The sequence below is a fragment of the Miniopterus schreibersii genome (genome assembly GCF_964146895.1).
Source record: "Miniopterus schreibersii genome assembly, chromosome: 18".
NCBI classification, from domain to species: Eukaryota; Metazoa; Chordata; class Mammalia; order Chiroptera; family Miniopteridae; genus Miniopterus; species Miniopterus schreibersii.
Window position 1 is genome coordinate 3887563 of NC_138121.1, and position 18649 is coordinate 3906211.

General features: G+C 57.9%; 4 protein-coding genes across 4 annotated transcripts; all 4 read left to right on the plus strand.

The window, feature by feature from the left end:
- The first annotated feature begins 3305 nt into the window (after positions 1-3305).
- On the plus strand, positions 3306-8501 carry KCNA7 (potassium voltage-gated channel subfamily A member 7). Its single transcript, XM_081120050.1, has 2 exons — positions 3306-3957; positions 4931-8501. Exons 1-2 carry the CDS (start codon positions 3403-3405, stop codon positions 5744-5746), a joined length of 1371 nt encoding a protein of 456 aa, XP_080976176.1. The 5' UTR covers positions 3306-3402; the 3' UTR covers positions 5747-8501.
- Positions 8502-9592: 1091 nt separating this feature from the next.
- NTF4 (neurotrophin 4) lies at positions 9593-13607 on the plus strand. Its single transcript, XM_081119585.1, has 3 exons — positions 9593-9691; positions 10562-10682; positions 11271-13607. The coding sequence occupies exon 3, from the start codon at positions 11283-11285 to the stop codon at positions 11913-11915; it is 633 nt and encodes a 210-aa protein (XP_080975711.1). The 5' UTR covers positions 9593-9691; positions 10562-10682; positions 11271-11282; the 3' UTR covers positions 11916-13607.
- A 126-nt stretch (positions 13608-13733) lies between these two features.
- SAXO3 (stabilizer of axonemal microtubules 3) lies at positions 13734-16865 on the plus strand. The gene is made up of 5 exons (XM_081117687.1): positions 13734-14133; positions 14422-14622; positions 14723-14878; positions 15589-15716; positions 16197-16865. The coding sequence occupies exons 1-5, from the start codon at positions 13978-13980 to the stop codon at positions 16567-16569; spliced, it is 1014 nt and encodes a 337-aa protein (XP_080973813.1). The 5' UTR covers positions 13734-13977; the 3' UTR covers positions 16570-16865.
- On the plus strand, positions 16682-18598 carry LHB (luteinizing hormone subunit beta). The gene is made up of 2 exons (XM_081117688.1): positions 16682-17964; positions 18268-18598. Exons 1-2 carry the CDS (start codon positions 17833-17835, stop codon positions 18508-18510), a joined length of 375 nt encoding a protein of 124 aa, XP_080973814.1. The 5' UTR covers positions 16682-17832; the 3' UTR covers positions 18511-18598.
- Positions 18599-18649: the final 51 nt, after the last annotated feature.

The window sequence follows — 18649 nt, forward strand, 5'->3', positions numbered from 1 at the left end:
GAAAGCCCACTCTTAGCGACTGAGAGACCTGAAAACTGACGTTCACACAAAAACATGTGCAAGGATTTTTACATCAGCTTTATTCATAATCTCCACAAATGAAATGTAACTTAAACGTCCTTTGTACAGTGAATGGATAAACCAAAGGACGTACATCCATGCCTTGGAATGAATTAAGAAGGCAAGAACTGCCCGGCCAGTGTGGCTCAGTGGTTGAGCATCGACCTATGAACCAGGAGGTCACAGTTCCATTCAGGTCAGAGCACATGCCTGGGTTGTGGGCTCGATCCCCAGTCAGGAGCGTGCAGGAGGCAGCCGATCAGTGACGACTCTCTCATCATTGATGTTTCTATCTCTCTCCCTCTCCCTTCCTCTCTGAAATCAATAAAACATTTTTTAAAAAGGAAAGAACCACTGATACAGACACCAGGAGTGAGTCCTCAATGCATTATGCTAAGAGAAAGAAGCCAGATTCAAAGGCTACATACTTATTTCATTTTTTTCACATTCTGGGGAAGAAGAAAAAAACAAAAACACCAACTACAGGGACAGAGGGAAGGAAAACAGAACAGTAGTTTCCAAGAGCTGGAAGGAGGGACTGACTACAAAGGGAAGGAGGGGACTTTGGGGAGTGTCAAAACTATTTAGATTGCGGTGCAGTTACATGACAATATTCATTTGCCAAGACTCACAGAAGTGTACACTATACAGGGTAAATTTTATTGCATGTAAATTAAACCTTGATAAACTTGATGGAAGCAAAAAGATGGCTCCTCTAAACATTCATGAATTACAAGGGGGAAAAAAGAATAACTTTACAGTGGAGAAACCCAGCAGACACTACTCTGAGCAAGTGATCAAAGTGAAATCAGCTGTGATGAGACATATCAACCTCATGCGCCCAATAGGATGTGATAAGAAGGGAACTTTGCCTCTGTGGCAATCTCACCTTCCCCCAAAAAAGAATTCTATTATCTCACAAGTCTTCAATCTGGGCAGAGCTGGCGGGGGGCTTATGTCTGCTCTAGAAGCATCAGTGGGGGCAGCCGCCTGGCTGGGGCAAGACAATGAGCTTCCAAGGTGACTCGCTCACATGGCTACAGGTTGCTACTGGGGTACACTGGTCATCAGCTTTGAGTTTAGCCAGAGCCAAAGGCCAGGAGCCTCAGGTCCTCTCCACAGGGGCCTCACCATCTGTCCTGCAGAAGTGCCCTGGCAGTTGTGCTCACTGGTTAGAGCATCCGCCCTCGTACTGAAGGAGGCAACCAATGGACATGTCTTTCTCACATTGATGTTTCTCTCTCTCCCCCCTCCCTCCTTTCCATTCTCTATAAAAATCAATGGAAAAAATATCCTCATGTGAGAATTAACAAAAAAGAAACAAAAAGAAGTGCCCCAAGGGAAAAAGTGGGATGGAAAGCTGCCTTCTATGTCCCAACCTCGGAAATCACATGGCTTCCTTTCCGAGACAGTCTGTTGAGGAAATTCCCAAAGGCCAGGAGCATGGGCTTCTTCCTCTAGAGAGGGTATGGCAAGGTTCAGGACTACCTTGTAGGACAAGAAATATGATCCTTTTGGGAAAAGACAATTCAGTACAGGCCAGGTTTCAGGAGGATCATCTAAGAGGATATTGGAATTACTAAGAACATGACAGTCTGATATCTTCCATGACAGAATGGGAGAGGCCAGAAGGAGAAGGAGAGTTCATTAGGGAAGGAACGGAAGAGGGGGTCCATGGACAGCTTGAGATTCAAAGGAGCTAGGGAGGGAGAACTGTCTGGAAGCGGCAAGGAGGCGCACACACCTCCGAGCTCAGTGGTAGGTGGGTGTAAGAGTCAGGGCTGTAGGGGGGAGGCAGGGTCGGTTCACAAAGAGAGTTGAGATTCACGTAGAGGGCTCTCTTTGTCGTCTCAGAGAATGAGAGAAAAGAGGAGACAGAGAAGAAAGGAGACAGAGACCAGAGAGAAGGGGAGAGAAAACACCAGAGAGATGGGGGGACAGAGACCCAGAGACAAGGAGAGTCAAAGATCATGAAAGAGAGGTATAGATATAGGGAGATGGAGGAGAGAGACCCAGAGAAGAAGACAGAAATCCAGAGAGATGGCGACATAGCATCGAAAGAAATTGTAGACGGGAAGATACAGTGCAGCAATTGGCAGGGACTAACCACCTTTACAGCTCCCCGCTCGCCCAGCAGAGGGCGCCCGAGACCGCATTCCCAGGTGTCCAGGTGACTGATCCTCCCCGCCCCCCCAAGCCCAACCGATGGGGCTATTTTTACGCGATGTCATAGGACACCCGTGGCTGGAAGGCCATCGTCTGTCTGTCCTTCGGTCCCTTCGAGTGACCCTGTGGCATCTCCCCAGCCCACCCCCACCTGTTCCTGGCAGGCCCTGCTGCCTTCGGCATTATTCAGGGCTCGCTGGGTCTCAGCATATCTGGTAGAAAACCCAGGTGGGAGACCCCAGGAGAGACCCTAGCGAGGGGACCGCAGTGAGGGGCTCACATGCTCATGGTTTGCAGCTGCTGGAGAGTTCCCAGGACCAGGGAACCACCACGAGGACAGTGGCGGAGCTGAGGGAAGAGTGATGGTCAGAGAGATTCAGAGGGTGACTCCTGAGCCTCTGAGTCCTCCAGAGGCCCTGAGACAGAGACTCGCAGTAATTCAGGGAAAGAGACTCAAAGGGGCACCCCAGAGAAACCCAGGGACAGAGACACAGAGGGCTAAGAGATAATAAGAATAGACCCACAAAGATAAGAAGCAGAGAGATCCCAACAGAGGGGAGAGACAGAGACCAAGAGAGACAGATAAACAGAGACAGACCCTGGAGAAACAGGAGTCAAAACAAAGACATAGACCAGAGACACTAAGACACAGAATGGCAAAACTCAGAGAGAATTGCCCCATAAAGACACTCAGAGATACATCCCTGACAGAGACCCAAGTCAAAGGCAAAGCCAGACACAGAGACACACAAGAGAGCGAGAGAAAGAACGAGGCGGAAATTTATGACTTGAACAGAGGGGCTCAGATACTCATCTTTTTAAAAAAGAGAGGAGGGACAAATCCGGAAACCCGGAAAGACACAGGACAGATACCCTGGGCTATGGAAAGACAGAGGGAAAGGGGATCGGAAAGCGGAATAGACGTGGAGAAAGGGCAGCTAGGTGGTGGCTGGGGGGGAAGGGCGGGCGCCCCGGCAGAGGGCGCGCGGGTACCCTCTGCCCCGCTGGGGTCACGGCGCCCCCTCCCCCGCGCCCTGGCCGGAGGGCCGGGCTATTTTTACGCGTGGACATCGGACACCAGGCTGGGGCGGCGGCGGTGGCGACCGAGGTGGGGCCGGGCCGGGTCGGGCGTCGGGGCCACACGTCCGTCCGCGGGTCACTGGGGCTGCGCGCGCCATGGAGCCGCGGTGCTCGCCGCCGTGCGGCTGCTGCGAGCGGCTGGTCCTCAACGTGGCCGGGCTGCGGTTCGAGACGCGGGCGCGCACGCTGGGCCGCTTCCCGGACACGCTGCTTGGGGACCCGGCGCGCCGCAGCCGCTTCTACGACGGCGCGCGCCGTGAATACTTCTTCGACCGGCATCGACCCAGCTTCGACGCGGTGCTCTACTACTACCAGTCCGGCGGGCGACTGCGGCGGCCGGCGCACGTGCCGCTCGACGTCTTCCTGGAGGAGGTGGCCTTCTATGGCCTGGGCGCGACGGCGCTGGCGCGCCTGCGCGAGGACGAGGGCTGCCCGGTGCCGCCGGAGCGGCCCCTTCCCCGCCGCGCCTTCGCGCGCCAGCTCTGGCTGCTCTTCGAGTTCCCCGAGAGCTCGCAGGCCGCGCGCGTGCTCGCCGTCGTCTCTGTGCTCGTCATTCTCGTCTCCATCGTCGTCTTCTGTCTCGAGACGCTGCCCGATTTCCGCGACGAGCGCGACAAGCCGGGGCTTGCCGCCGTGGCTGCCCCGGGACCGGTGAGGAGGCGGGGTCTCAGTGGAAAAAGGCGGGGTTTGATGGGGAAATGGGCGGAGTCCGTGGGGACCTGGCCAATCAAAAGGCGGGTTAAGGGTCAGTGGGAGGCGGGGCCTCTCAAGAAGGTGGGATCTGGCTGTGGGTGGGCGGGCACTGGGGGTCTGGTGGGAGGACCTGGCCAATCATAGGTGGGGCAAGGGGTTCTGAGGACCGAGCAATCCGGAGACGGGCCGTCAGGGGGCTCCACCCTTAAAAGCTAGGGGCACAGAATGTTTAACTTAGTGGGGGCGGGGCCTGAGGACCTGAACAGAAGAACCTGTCCTATCAGAAGGCAGGGTTAAGGTAGGTGAGAAACCTTGCTTGAGGAGGGGGGCAGGAGGACAGGAAGACAGGTACATTAACAATCAAAGCTGAGGGTGGGGGGAGAGCCTGAAAAATCTGGGGTCTGTGCGGCTGGTAGTAACCAAAGGAAAGGTCGGACAGGAGGTGGTGAGAGTCGGACCTGAAGAAAGCAGCGGAGGTAGCTGGAGACAGAGTGGTAGATCCTGAGGGCTAAGGTAGGAGGAATCCATCACAAGGAAAGTTGGGCTGGGAGCTGGGAGAGGAGGGGGCCCCGGGTTTGGCAGACAGAAAGGGCTTTAACCATTACAGGCTGGGTTTGGGAGGGCAGGTCTTAGACCCTTCCTGCCTAGAAAATCAATGCTGGGGGCAGGCCTTGGAAAGGAAGAGGTTGAGCCCTACCCAGGCATCATTTCTGGAGGCCCCAGCAGTGAAGGATGAAAGACCATAGAGTCAGAAACCCAGGGATGATCCCGGGGTCCTGGGAAAGAGTCTATGACAGCTGGGTTACTGGTGGCCCAGGGGCAGTTGACCAACTTATGGGTAAGTAGTTGGATGTTTAAACAATGAATATATGGCCATTCCAGTGTGTCCCAGCCCTGGCGTGGTCCTCCCTGAACCCCTTCCTTCTTGCAGTTCTCCTCTCGGCTGAACAGCTCCAGTCCTGTGCCCGGACCCCCACCTCGCACACCCTTTGATGACCCGTTCTTCGTGGTGGAGACGCTGTGCATCTGCTGGTTCTCCTTCGAGCTGCTGGTGCGCCTGCTGGCCTGCCCGAGCAAGGCGGCCTTCTTCAAGAACGTGATGAACCTCATTGATTTTGTGGCCATCCTGCCCTACTTTGTGGCACTGGGCACCGAGCTGGCCCGGCAGCGGGGGGTGGGCCAGCCGGCCATGTCATTGGCCATCCTTCGAGTCATCCGACTGGTTCGCGTCTTCCGCATCTTCAAGCTGTCTCGGCACTCGAAGGGCTTGCAGATCTTGGGCCAGACGCTGCGGGCCTCCATGCGCGAGCTGGGCCTCCTCATTTTCTTCCTCTTCATCGGTGTGGTCCTCTTCTCTAGTGCAGTCTACTTTGCTGAGGTCGACCGGGAAGACTCCTATTTCACCAGCATCCCTGAGTCTTTCTGGTGGGCAGTGGTCACCATGACTACAGTGGGCTATGGAGACATGGCACCCGTCACTGTGGGTGGCAAGATAGTGGGCTCTCTGTGCGCCATCGCTGGCGTGCTGACCATTTCCCTGCCTGTGCCAGTCATTGTCTCCAACTTCAGCTACTTTTACCACCGGGAGACAGAGGGCGAAGAGGACGGCATGTACAGCCACGTGGACACGCAGCCCTGTGGCCCGCTGGAGGGCAAGGTCAACGGGGGGTTGGTGGATGGAGAGGTGCCTGAGCTATCACCTCCACTCTGGCCTCCCCCTGGAAAACACATGGTCACCGAAGTGTGAGGGACAGCTGAGGCCTGCAGGACCTCACATTTCCTTGGAGGGAGGGAGGGTAGGGTGGAGAGGAAGGTTGGGGGGAGGGGGTTGGGTTTAGGAAGAACTAGGTTAAGTGGTAATGAGTTGAGGAACACAGAGTCTTATTGGTTCTTGAGTTGTGGTTTGGTACTCCTGTAGGTGGCAATGAATGGCAATGGGTTATGCTGAGCTGAGCGGGAGGCTGCATCGGTTTGTATTGCATTGGTTTTTGCAAGGCTGGGGAGCCTTTTGAGGTAGTGTTGAGATAGATTTGGTCACATAGTTTTGTGAGTTTCTTTGTTCTGTGTGGGGTTGGGTTGGATTGTGAGTCTGAGTGAGTCTTGTCCAACTGTGGTTTTATGAGTCCCCTAGGGCCATGTTGGGTCAAGATATGTGGCCACCCATGGCATTGTGGGGACTGATTGCATGTTCATGCATGGTGGTGTGGAGCTGAGATGTGCTGGAAATTGTGTGGCTTTGTGATTCTTCTGAGGCTATGTTATTTTAGGTTCTGTGAACTTGTGAGTCATGTAGAAGAGTCAAGTGCTAGAATGTGAGCTTTCTAGGTCATGTTAGGTTAAGTCGGGTTGGAACGTATGACCGTATGAGTCTCTCAGGGTTCTGTTGGGTTGAATTGTGTAGAGTTATGTGGCTGGAAGTTTTCAGGGCCGCATGGAGTTGAGCCGTATTGAATTGTATAACCATGTGAGTCTCATAGGACCAGGTCGTGGGGCCATGCTGAGTTGAGTTGCATTGACTTTGCCACTGTGAGTCTGGTAGGAATGTGGGGTTGAGTTGGACTGTATATATGAACTCCATAGGGCCATGTTGGTCTGTTTTGGATTTAGTGGTAGCACCAGGACCCAAGGATATCAGCCCTGGGTAGAAATCATGTCTCAGGGAGTGAATGTGGTGTGTGGACTCTGGGAGACAAACTGAGCTGGACGCTCCTTCCATTTACCCCATGCCTGCCCCGTTTTGCCATTGAATCCTCCTTACTATTTGTCCTCACCTACAGTTTTGCTTCCAGACGTGGACATCAGAACCATAAGGAGAGGGGGAGACACTTGTACTCTGTCCAGACATGATGGGGGGACAAAACCCAGAGGAGGAGGACAGAGACCTGGGGAAGGATAGAGACTCAGAGAAAGAGAGAAACCCAGAGAAGAGGGGATGAAGACCCAAAGAGAGAGGAACAGAGACTCAGGGAGGAGACAAAGACCCAGAGGGAGGGTGATAGAAATCCAAAGGAGAGGGACACAGAGACCAAGAGTGGCGGATGGAGAGCTACAGGGGGGTGTCAGGCACCCAGAGAGAGAGGGACAGACACCCAGAGTTGGAGGCAGACCAGATTACCCCAGAGAAAGAGAACCAAAGAAGAAAAAGGCAGTGCCTCTGAGTCCGAGAGAGACGCAGAGTCTCCATTCCACAGAGTCCCAAATTGGGGCACACCACCCCATCACCCCGCAGCCCAGGAAGCTGTCAGATGAACTGGGGAGAAACCAGAATCTCAGAGCATGAGAGTGGCTTCCCAAGGTCAGGCAGCCCGTCACTGTCACCAGGGCCAGGGCTGTGGCAGGCTGCCTGACCCCACGTGTCTCATCAGCCTGCTAAGCACAGGAATTCCGGAGTCCAGACAAACCTCACAAACAAGGAAACTGAGGCTCGGAGGGGACGGGTTACCCAAGGTCATGAAGCCAAACATTTTTAGAGCTCTTTCCATACCATTTGGAGGGGGAGAGGGGGGAGGGAGAGGATGGTTAAATCACTAACACATATAGGGCTTCCTATGTGCCAGGCATCATTCAAAATACTTTACTCGTATTAATTTATTAAAACCAGCCCAATGGTTTACGGTGTTGTTGTTGTTATTGTTATTTTTAGCTATAACAACTCCCCCTTTTTTTGGTCAGATGAAATCTTACTTAGAGGTGCCAGGGTGACGCATCAGAAGGAAACTGGTTTGAGAGGAGTATACCTGTTATGAAGTCCCTCTTGGCAACTCAGAATGCCTAAGAAATTCAGCTGGGACCCCCTGCTTTAATCCAACTACCTTTTACACAGAGAGAGAAGAAGGTGCAGATTGTGGGACGAGTTTGATAAAGGTCAGAAATAATATAACCATTAGGTTGTCACTTCCCTCTGAAATGGAGAGAAAGGCACATCTGGAGACAGAAAAGGAGACAGACCCCCTCAGGTGACAGACACAAGGCAGAGTCTTGGAGGCAGGCGCAGAGCCCAGCACAGAGACCCGAAGAGGAGACGCAGGCAGAGAGGAACCAAGACTTGCAGAGAGACTGAGACAGAGGCAGAGTGACACCCAAGGGGTGGAGCAGGGAGGAGCAGGAGCTGGTGAGGGGAGGGCAGTGGCCTGGGAGGGGGTCAGAGACCCACAGGAGGGGAAGATAACCAGAGCGGAAGGGTCAGATCCAGAGAGGGGAGGGCAGAGACCCAGAGAAAGGGAGAAAGAGATGGGGGGACAGAGACCCAGAGAGAGGGGGTCACAGAGACACAGAGTGGGGACCGAGACTGTTGACCAGCTACTCTGATAACTCCTCAGTTACTCTCCTGTGCTACCCAATCAGAGACTGGGATGTACACAGATGACCTCTGGTAGGGCTGGGATATGCTGGGTGCTTAGGGATGGGGAGGAGTGTGGAGAGGTCAGGGAGGTGACTAGAGTGGACACTCAAAGCCTGGGAAGTGCCCCTCCTCCACCCCAATAAACAACTGTGACGCCTTCTATGTTGCCTTGGCTGTGATGGGGAAGAGGAGAGGGGAACACCCTAATCCGGGGACACCCTTCCTGCCACCTAGCCATGCTATATTTAGGCTGAGGGAGGGGTATGGGATGCCCCCCCCCCAAGACAAGTGTCAGCTTTCCTCCTGAAAACAACTCTGGGGAGGGGTGAAGGCCTTTGGGCAGGACTGTCCTGGACTCCAACTCACATCTCCCCATCTTAGGGTCTCTCTCTGGGTCTCTGTCTCCCTTCTGGGTTCTGGACCCTTCTCTCCAGATGTCTGTCCCCTCTCTTTGGGTCTGTGCCTTTTCTCTCTCTGGGTTTCTGTCCCCCTCTTTCTCTTGGACTCTGTCCCCTTTTCCTCTCCGTTTCTGTGTCTGTTCCCCGTTTCCTTTCATCTGTCACTATTCACTTTCTTTCTCTAAGGCCATTTTGTTCCCAAACCACATCTCCGAGTCCTAGAATACCTTGACTTTCTCTTTTCTGAGCTCAGGACAAGACCCTCTCCCCAGTCCCCACCCAGGAAATTCCAGGAGAGAAGGCTCCGTGGGAGAGCCCCCCACACCCACTGTCTCCCCAGCCTGGGGCCTTATCGCTGCCCAAGCCCAGCTGGTTAATGTCTGGCCGGGAGCTCCTGGGAAAGTGGGGATGAGAGCAGAGGGTGGGAATCTGCCTGGGGATTGACACTTCACTGGCAAAAGAATGCGAAGGAATCTCGGGCCCAGACTCCTGGGTCTGAGGAAGGAGGGAGCTGGGGGTCCCCACTCCTAGGTCTGAGGGAGGTGGAGGGGGCTGAAACTGGGGATAGAAGGGGCTGGGGGTCCAGACTCCCGGCCCGAGGGGGGAGGGGCTGGGGGTCCAGACTCCTGGCCCGAGGGGGGAGGGGGCTGGGGGCCTGGAGTCCAGGGTCTGCGGGAGGAGGGGGCTGGCGCCTGGCCTCCTGGGACTGAGGCGGGCGGAGGGCTGAGCGGGCCGGGCCGGGCTTCCGAGGTCCCGGCCGGCGCGTGGAAGGCGGGATCCCCCGGCCCCTCCTCCGCCGTCGGGCGCCGCCCCGCCCCCGCCCCCGACCCGGGCCCTCCGGAGCGTGTGCAGCGAGGAGCCGGCAGGCGCGCGGGCGCCCGGCAGCCAGCGAGCGGGAGGAGGAGCCGCCGCCGAGCCGGGGGCGGCCGGGCAGCCGAGGAGGGCGCCCCAGGTAAGAGCCTCGGCGCCTCCTCCTCGGGGATTCCGGTGGCCGGGTCGCCCTGCCCCCGGGTAGGGAGGGACGTGGGCGGGGCCGGCGGGGGCGGGGCTTGGCGGAGGAAACTGAGGCAAGAGAGCAATGTCCCAGAGGCGCAGCGGGCTTACCCGCAGGGGGGTCGCCCCCAGTGGGGTCTCGGGAACCCGGACCCCCAGCCTGAATCTTCTGGGAGTCCTGGGGAGGGGGGGCCTTGAACTCCAGCACTCCTAGATCCGAGGGAGGAGGGGCTGGGGGCCTGGACTCCTGCATCTAAGGGAGGGGACAGGGGGTCTGGACTCCTAGGGACGAGGCAGCTGGGGACCAAGACTTCTGGTCTGAGGGAGGAGGCAGCTGGGGACCTACACTCCTGGTCCCGGCCGGGTCAACATGCGCCCCTCTTCACACCCCACCTTCCCATTCCCCATCTCCCAGCCAGGGCAGGCAGCCACTCCAGGTATGTGCGGTAGAATCTTGGACGGGCCCTGGCCTGTCCTGTGTGGGGAAAACATTCCAGGAAGCAGCCTCGGGGACCCAGGGCTTCTTGAGTGTGGGCCCTCAGGTACCCGGGTGTCCAGACCACCCCACCCCCACCCTGTCTGGGAGATGAATGGGCCGAGGGGGATGTAATCTTTTCCAGCCTCTCCCCTCCCCTCTCTTCCCCCATCTGCTTCCCATCCCCGCCAGGAGCCATCACCTGGACAGAGAAGGGGCCTCTGGCAAGGGGGCGTGGCCGTGACTCTTGGGTACCCTACATTTTAAGAGGAACACTGGGAAGGGGAGTGTCCAGGGGTTCAGGCCCCCTCCCCCTCCTGTCTATATAACCTGCCTATTCCCTTCTTCCCCTAGGTGGCTGCCCCCCCCTCCTGAGATGTCAGGAAGGAGGGGGCCACCTGTGTCCCCCACAGGGGCCCCCTGGAGCCTGGGGGCCCCCAGCCCGGGAGCTCGGAGGCAAAGGAGGTGCTGACAGGTCTGGTAACCATCCTGTCCTCTCCCACCACCCTTTCCCAGAACCACAGGCTTCCAGAATGTTGTAGAGAAAATGCAGTATCCAAACCTTCCCCTGCATCTCCCAGCCCAAGATCAATTTCACAGATGGAAACTGAGGCCCTGTCTGAGAGAGGAAGTGTGTTTCTTGCCTTCTTAGGGGCAGTTTTGAGCCAAAGCCGGGCCTCCCTAGGATTCCAGAACTGGCCTTTCTCAGAATTTTGGGACCTCAGACCTCCTCCAGGCTGCAGGACTTAGGGTTCCTCAGGAGTGTAGAGGCAGTATTCCAGTCCCAACTCTGGCATTTGCTGGCTGTGTGACCTGGTACAAGTTACTAACCTCTCTGAGCCTGTATTTCCCCAATTGTTAGCTATTATTAGTAATAGTAGTAGAATAATTATAATTATTAGTAGTAATAGTAGTAGAATAATATGGAAGTTGGGCATTATTCAATCCTAAAATATAGGATCCCCAAGGTTCTAGAACAAGGGCCTCCCTGTAGTTCTGGCATGCAGGTCCTCCCTAAATTATTCCCCTCTTCCCTAACTCCACCTTTCTTCTTCGTCCTCAGGTGCTCAGCGAGATGCTCCCCCATCCCTCATGGTCCCTCCCCATCCTCCTCCTTTGCCTCCTCCCCAGTGTCCCAATGGAACCCCACCCCCCACCCTCACTACTGCCCCCATTTCCAGCCCCTGAGTGGGACCTCCTGTCCCCCCGAGTAGCACTGTCCAGGGGCGCCCCCGCAGGTCCCCCTCTGCTCTTCCTGCTGGAGGCTGGGGCCTTTGGGGAGCCACCAGGCAGCCCTGCTAACCGCAGTCGGCGAGGGGTGAGTGAGACAGCCCCAGCGAGTCGCAGGGGAGAGCTGGCTGTGTGCGATGCAGTCAGCAGCTGGGTGACAGACCGCCGGACAGCTGTGGACCTGCGTGGGCGCGAGGTGGAGGTGCTGGGCGAGGTGCCTGCGGCCGGTGGCAGTCCCCTCCGCCAGTACTTCTTTGAGACCCGCTGCAAGGCTGACAACACTGGGGAAGGTGGCCCCGGTGCAGGTGGAGGGGGCTGCCGGGGTGTGGACCGGAGGCACTGGGTGTCCGAGTGTAAGGCCAAGCAGTCCTATGTGCGGGCATTGACCACTGATGCTCAGGGCCGTGTGGGCTGGCGATGGATTCGAATCGACACTGCCTGCGTCTGCACACTCCTCAGCCGGACTGGCCGGGCATGAGGCCCATGCCCAGGAATTGGGCAAGCAGAGGAAGAAGAAAGCTGGATGCTGAGGAACCTCAGGGGTGACCTGGCTGCTCTGGGCCTCATTTTGGGAACTTGTTAAATGGTCACAAAATCACAGCTCTCTGACTGTAAGAGCTCAATCTGTACAAGACAGGTGGTGAAACCAAATGGGGTTTTGAAGGATGAATAGGAGTTCTCCTGTGAACTCCAGGGTGATAATGATGATGATAGCAGCCAATATTTTCTGAGTGCCTACTGTTTATCAGCTCTAATACACAACTTGTCAGATGAACTCTGGTGGATTTGACCATTGGAGGCCTTTGGCTTCTAAGTTGTTGACTATATGATCTCAGAGGATATCGCCTTGCCCACCCTGGTGAGAGTGACAAGGAGGAAAAATGTCAAGAAGTAGGTGGGGGAGCATAAAAACTGGAACATGTAAGCAACTAGCTGGGAGCTAGGATTCGAATGTGAAGTTTACTAGGTCAGATGGGGCAAGAATGCTGTTTTGAGGTAGTGACCTACCCGTCACAGTAGGAACACAAGTAAGGTTGAATGATAGGTCAGGATGCTTGAGAATTTGTCCCTGGAAGGGAGGTGGAGTCAGGTTTCTACCACTCTTCCCTGTCTCAACCTTTACCCCACACTGGGAAAGAAAGGGACCTTAAAATGTCTAGCTTGAGTAAAGCATGAGGTTCTAACCAATTGGCTTGACCACTGGTGAGAATCAGGGGTCATTTGGACACTGATAGGCTTTGAGTGGGCCAGGAAAATCCAATAGGAGAAGGGACCCCAGAAGCCTGAATAAGAAGATCAGGAGGCAGTCTCAGTTTTCCCTGCCTGAAGAATGGGTTGATGGGATGAATTAGTGGGGGCTGAGGAGGCAGAGGCCTTGATCAAAAGGTCTTTAATGTGAGGCAGTGACAAGGAAAGTCAGGGGCAGACCCCCATCCTCAGGACACCCCTTCATGTAGTACCACTCCATAGCCTCACAGCTGGTACCAATCACAGACTATTTTAGGGCCAGCTTTGGGCTAAGGACATAGAAATCCCCATCCCCCACCATCACAGACTGGGTCCCTGGGAAGGGTGGATCGTCGGGGCAGGTAGGGGTCTGGCTGCCTCTGTGGCTACACCTGTGCTCTAGGTCTATTAGTCTGTGCTCTTTATTGCCAGTTCCCTGTCTCTTCTAACTTCCTGTCGCTTGTCTCTGGGTCAGTAGCTCTCTTTCTATCTCTTTCTTAGCCACCATCTCTCACCCGTTCTTGCATTTCTTGCTCATTCATCAGAGCTCTTTCCTCACCACCACACCCCTCCCTTTTTGGCTAAGTCTTTTCCCGCGTATCTCTCTGCGGGTCTCTCCCTCCGCCCCATACCCAGGTGGAAGTTTTCAGCCAAATCAAAGGCAGCAGGACAGATGCTGACTCTGAACACACAGGGAGGGAGGGACAGCCCCGAGGTAAATCGTTACCGCCGAGGAGGGCAGGCCTGGGGGAGGAAGCAGAGGCCCAGGAGGTCTGGGACCCTGTAGGAATGGGGGTGTCCCCACGGATTTACTGATGTGCTGGGTAGTCTGTTCTCCCCCTCTGGGTCTCTGTCTTCTTCCCCAACAGGGTCTCTGTTCCCTCCTTCCTGGATCTCTGCCCGCCCCCCAGGTTTCTGTCCCCCTCTCTGCTGTCACCTCTGTGAGTTTCTGTCTCCACACCCCCCCCCGCCACCCCACCCCTCCCCCCACCCCCGGTCTCCGTCTCTAAAACTCTAAAATCGAACTTCTATTTCCCCTTCCCCAGTCCCCCATTTCTGCCCTCCTGTCTGTCTTCGCCCCCCCCAAGGGGGGTTTCTCTGAGTTTCTGTGTCCCTCTTGGGGTCTCTGCCCCTCTGGGTCAAAGTCCCTGTCCCTCCGTACCTGGGCTGGCGATGGATTCGAATGGACACTCCACCGTCCGCACGCCTGCAGGCCCTCCATTGGCTGGGCTCGGCGTGGGCGGGTTCTGTTACCTAGGGCAACAGCAACAACAAGCCTGCTCTTGCTGGGCTACAGGGCGGGAGGAGAGCCCATGGCCGGTCGGACCCTAGCTCTGCGCTATGGCCCTCCCTGGCCCCCCATCTCTGGGACCGAGGTGTCAGGGTCCTGGCCCAACTGGCATCTCACCAGCAGTGGTGTCGCCCACCACGTTATCCCACCCGCGCCCTTTCCCCCGCCCACTCTCCAGGTGAGAGGACCCTAAGCTCCTGGCCAAGAGGAGCCTGGAAGTCCAGACTCCTGCGTCTGAAGCAGGGGCCTCGGGACCCAGACACCTGCTGAAAGAAAAGGGGATGGGCGGCTGGGACTCCTAACTGAAGGAGGAGGGCCTCGGAGTCCTGGGTCTGACAGATGAAGGGCCAGGGAACCTGCGTGCCTGGAACTGGAGGGAGGAAAGGGCCGGGCCGCCTGGGAGAGAGCAGGGCTGGAGGGCCGGACGCCTGAGTGTTTTAAGCTCACGTCCGCTCTTTCTGCCCAGCCCACGGTGGCGGAGCCCCTGCCCCCAGCCGCAAAGCAGGATTTGCACCTCTGGGCTTTTGACGAGGTCATCAACAGATGGGAGACAACCTATGGCTCGGCTCACGTGCGCAAGACCCACGGCGGGCCCTATGCGCAGGCCAGGGCCCCAAAGGCTGCGGACCTCAGGCAGGTTGTGGGGATCAAGGATTTAGGGGAAAAGGTAAGGTTCTGGGATGCCGAGGTCTGCGGTGGACGGGGCTGAGGGGAGCAGTTCAGTCCCGTGCACCCTAAAGCTGGGTCCCCGCTTCGCCTTCCCGCAGCTCAGATACCACGGCTGGGGCCTCCCGCTGATCACACAACACCAGAGCAGTGAGATGCGGGCGCAGTACACCCGCTGGCCGGGTCTGGACCAGAGCGCCACCTTCTACGTCGGGCCGCAGCCCCTCGGGGGCCTCCACCTCGGGGGCCCTTACCAGGTAGCGGGGAGGACCCCGCGGGCGCAGTGGGACAGAGCTGGGAGCGCCAGGGGGGCCGGGTCGAAAGGGCTGTGGAGCTGGGGACCAGACTGAGACCCTGGGGCGGGGCCAGACGGAATTTTTAGCCTAGGGGTGTGGCTAAAAGGTCTGGGGTGCACTAAGCAGAGCACGGAGACTGGGGAAGGGGCTTGGACGTTTTGAGGTGGGGCCCAGAAGGAGGAGGGGACTGAAGACTCGATATCCCAGCTCTGAGGCTGGGGGCGCAACTAGGACACGTAGAGGCGGGTTAGGAGGTGTTCTGAGGTTGGGGGCGGAGCCAGGCAGCAGACTGCACTTGGGGGCGGGTCTTGAATATTCTGGGACTTGGTCGCTAGGCTTTCGGGGAGGGGTCGAAGCTGGGAAGGATTTAGGTTCGGCTTAATTCCAGGGGCGGGGCAAGGAAGGTTTGAGTCTGGGGGCTAGGCTTCGCGTTCGTTGGCGAGCAGAAAGCGTTTGGCTTTTGGAGTTTCCGAGTTGGGGAGCGAAGCTAACGTGCGCTGGCGTGCGACTGATTGGTCAGGAGGGATTCTGATTCTGGGGGCGGGTGTGGAGACCTGGTCCTGAGAGGCTGTCGAATCCAAAGCAAGAGGAGCTCTCAGTTTGGGACCCAAGGCTTGGAAAGGGAGGTGACACCTCTTTCTTGGTCATTCGTCCTGCCCGATCCTCCTCAGGCTCTAATCCCCTGGATGCAGAACCACGAGCTGGCCGGCCGGCCTTTCAAAGTATCGGGCCAGGGCACCCTGGATCGCTATCAGTTCTATCTGACCACCTCGGCCCGGGACTTCCGAACCTACCCCAAGTAAGCCTGTGTGCGCCATCGGCGCCGCGCCCTGCACAGCCCCCGCACGGGCTGCTGGACGCCTAGGCCCCTGGTGTCGGTTCCCCTTCTCTGACTTAGAACCAGAAGTTCAGGCCCCCGCCCCTACCTTAGCGCCCAGGTATTCAGTGTCAACTCTCAGGAACACGAAGCCTGGGAGGGCCCAACAGGGAGTTCTGGCCCTGCCCGTGTGGGGCGGGGCATTTGAGTCCCCAGATACTCTTTCCCAAGGGTGCGAAAACCCCAGATTCCAGGCTCTTAAGTACCTCCAGGACCCAGGAATCCAGGCGAGGAGTTCCCAGCCCCATTTTTTCTAAGGGGTCCCCGACTCCTACAGACGTGCCCTCTCCTCTAAACTCAGGAGAGCTCAGGCCTGCTGCCTCCTCAGGACCCGAGGTCTGAACCCTCAGCCTCGTGCCAAGGATCCAGCAGTGCCCTCCCCAGCCTGCCTCCCCCCAACAGGAAGGAGTTGCTCGGATACCCCCGCAGGGACTCGCTGACCTGCTGGAGCTTCGAGGAGACGCCCAAAGCCTGGGGCCACTGCCCCCAGCAGCCGCCCTGTCCGCGGTCCTCTCGGCTGCCCCAGCCTCCGCGGATCCGCGTGCCCCGAGCCCGCCCAGTGACCCCAGCTGTGCCGCACCGCGGGGCGCTGTCTCTGGTTCAGGAGTCCTTCAGCCCCCCGCTGCACCCGCTCCGTCGGCTTGACCGCTTCTGTCCCCTGGAGCTGCCCTGGAGCGGCCCCCACTGGAAGCCTGTGCCGGGCATCTACAGCGTGCCGCAAGCCTACCGCACCGAGAGCTCCGCCTACGGCAGCCTCGAGCCCGCGCTCGTCTGAGCGGCTGGCCAGCCCCGCCGCAGACGCGGTCCCCCAAGCGGGACAGAGCCAAGCCTGGACGGCAGCGACTGGGCGCACAGTAGGCGGGGCTGAGCTTGGGAACCCCACCTATCATGGGGGTGGGGTGGGGCAGGACAGAGCCTGGGACACACCCACTGAGCCATGGGCGGGGCGAACGCACACGCACTCACTTGATTGTGGGGCGGGAGTGGGCCAGCGGGCGGGGCTTGCCCTGTGCGGCAGAAGCGGCCGAGCTTATCTTAATCAATGACAGTTAAATAGTCTACAACACTCTCTGCTGGGTTGGGCTCTGGCATCTTGGTTTCTGGGGGCCTGAGTACGGGGGAGATGGCGCTGAATCCCTGTGGAAGGATATCTGGGTGCAGGCAACCCGTTTCCTGAGCACGAATGCAATATTGAAGCCAAGCCCTCCTAAGAGGTGGACTCTGGCTTTCAGTCTATGGCGGGTGAGGAGGGTCGAGGTTTCCGTGGATCACCAATCCAGGGTTGCTGGAGGGGCGAGCTCCAGCCTCCCCTTGGCTCCCCCACGATAGGCAGAGATAACCAGCCAGCACAGCCAAGGACTTCCTATCCCATTTCCTGTGCCCCAGCATGACCTCTCTAGCACTTGAGGATTGAGTCTGTAAAGTCAGCTGTCATCTTGGGTGTCTCCTGCTGCTTGGTGCTGAGCCACTCAGGGAATGGGGGGAGGGGGTGCTCCACTTAGCCACTCCTGCACATCCCTGACCTTGTCTGCCTCTCGCCCCCGAGGAGATTAGTGTCCAGGTTACCCCGCCATGCCACCACCCCCAGTGGCCTTGCCGCCCCCACAGCCTACAGGTATAAGACCAGGTAAACACTGTAGGGAGGTACCAAGGATGGAGATGCTCCAGGTAAGACTGTAGGGCCCCTGGGTACCTTGCGACTCCACCCAGGCCACAGTTGGCAAGAGGGAGTCCTGTGACTGGGTGAAGGAAGTCACAGGACTTCTAGAAGGGTGTGGGCAGCCAGCCTGCTTCCTGCTGGGAGGGGGGAAGCAGTGGACAGGGTCTGAGTGTGGGTATCTGGGGTCCCTGTGTATCAGGATGGGGAATCAAAGTGAAGGGGCTGGACTTGCATGGAATTTGTCAGGCCAGGAGCTGGCCCTGAATGTGTGTGGGGGAAATGGGAGGGTAAGGGCTGGGACAGAGGTCTCAGGCTGGCCCTGAGGCAGTGGCCTTATCCCAGGGGCTGCTGTTGTGGCTGTTGCTGAGCGTGGGTGGGATGCGGGCATCCAGGGGGCCACTGCGGCCACTGTGCCGGCCCATCAATGCCACCCTGGCCGCCGAGAACGAGGCCTGCCCAGTCTGCATCACCTTCACCACCAGCATCTGTGCCGGCTACTGCCCCAGCATGGTGAGCTGCCCAGAGCCGACGGGGACCAGCTCTGCTGGCCTGAGCTGGTCCTGCCACCGGAGCACCAGGGTGGATCAGTCAGGGCCTGGCCCACAGAAGACAGGTGGCAGAGGGTGGAAGAGTGGCCTACTCCCCTGGGTTGGGGCGGGGGAATTGGAGTCAGAGCTGGGCATGTGGGAGGCAGAGTACAGAGGGTCCCCTGGATACTTGAGTCTCGGGTTTTGGGGGGCAGGGGGAGATCAGGGGAGGGCTTGGCCCTGGGCAGATGCCCATGCCAATCTCACCCCCTGCCCCGGCCTCCAGGTGCGGGTACTGCCGGCCCCTCTGCCACCTGTGCCCCAGCCGGTGTGTACCTACCGTGAGCTGAGCTTTGCCTCCATCCGACTCCCTGGCTGCCCGCCTGGTGTGGACCCAATGGTCTCCTTCCCTGTGGCCCTCAGCTGTCGCTGTGGGCCCTGCCGCCTCAGCAGCTCTGACTGTGGGGGTCCCAGAGCCCAACCCTTGGCCTGTGACCACCCCGCCCTCCCAGACCTCCTCTTCCTCTAAGGATTCCCCTACCCCAACCTCCCATGCCCATCCTGACTCCTGGAGCCAGCAGCCGCTCCTCTCTCCCAATAAAGTCTTCTCAAACCGCACCCTGGGGCTGCCTGTCTTTGAGCTCTGGGTACACATGCTCGTGAACACA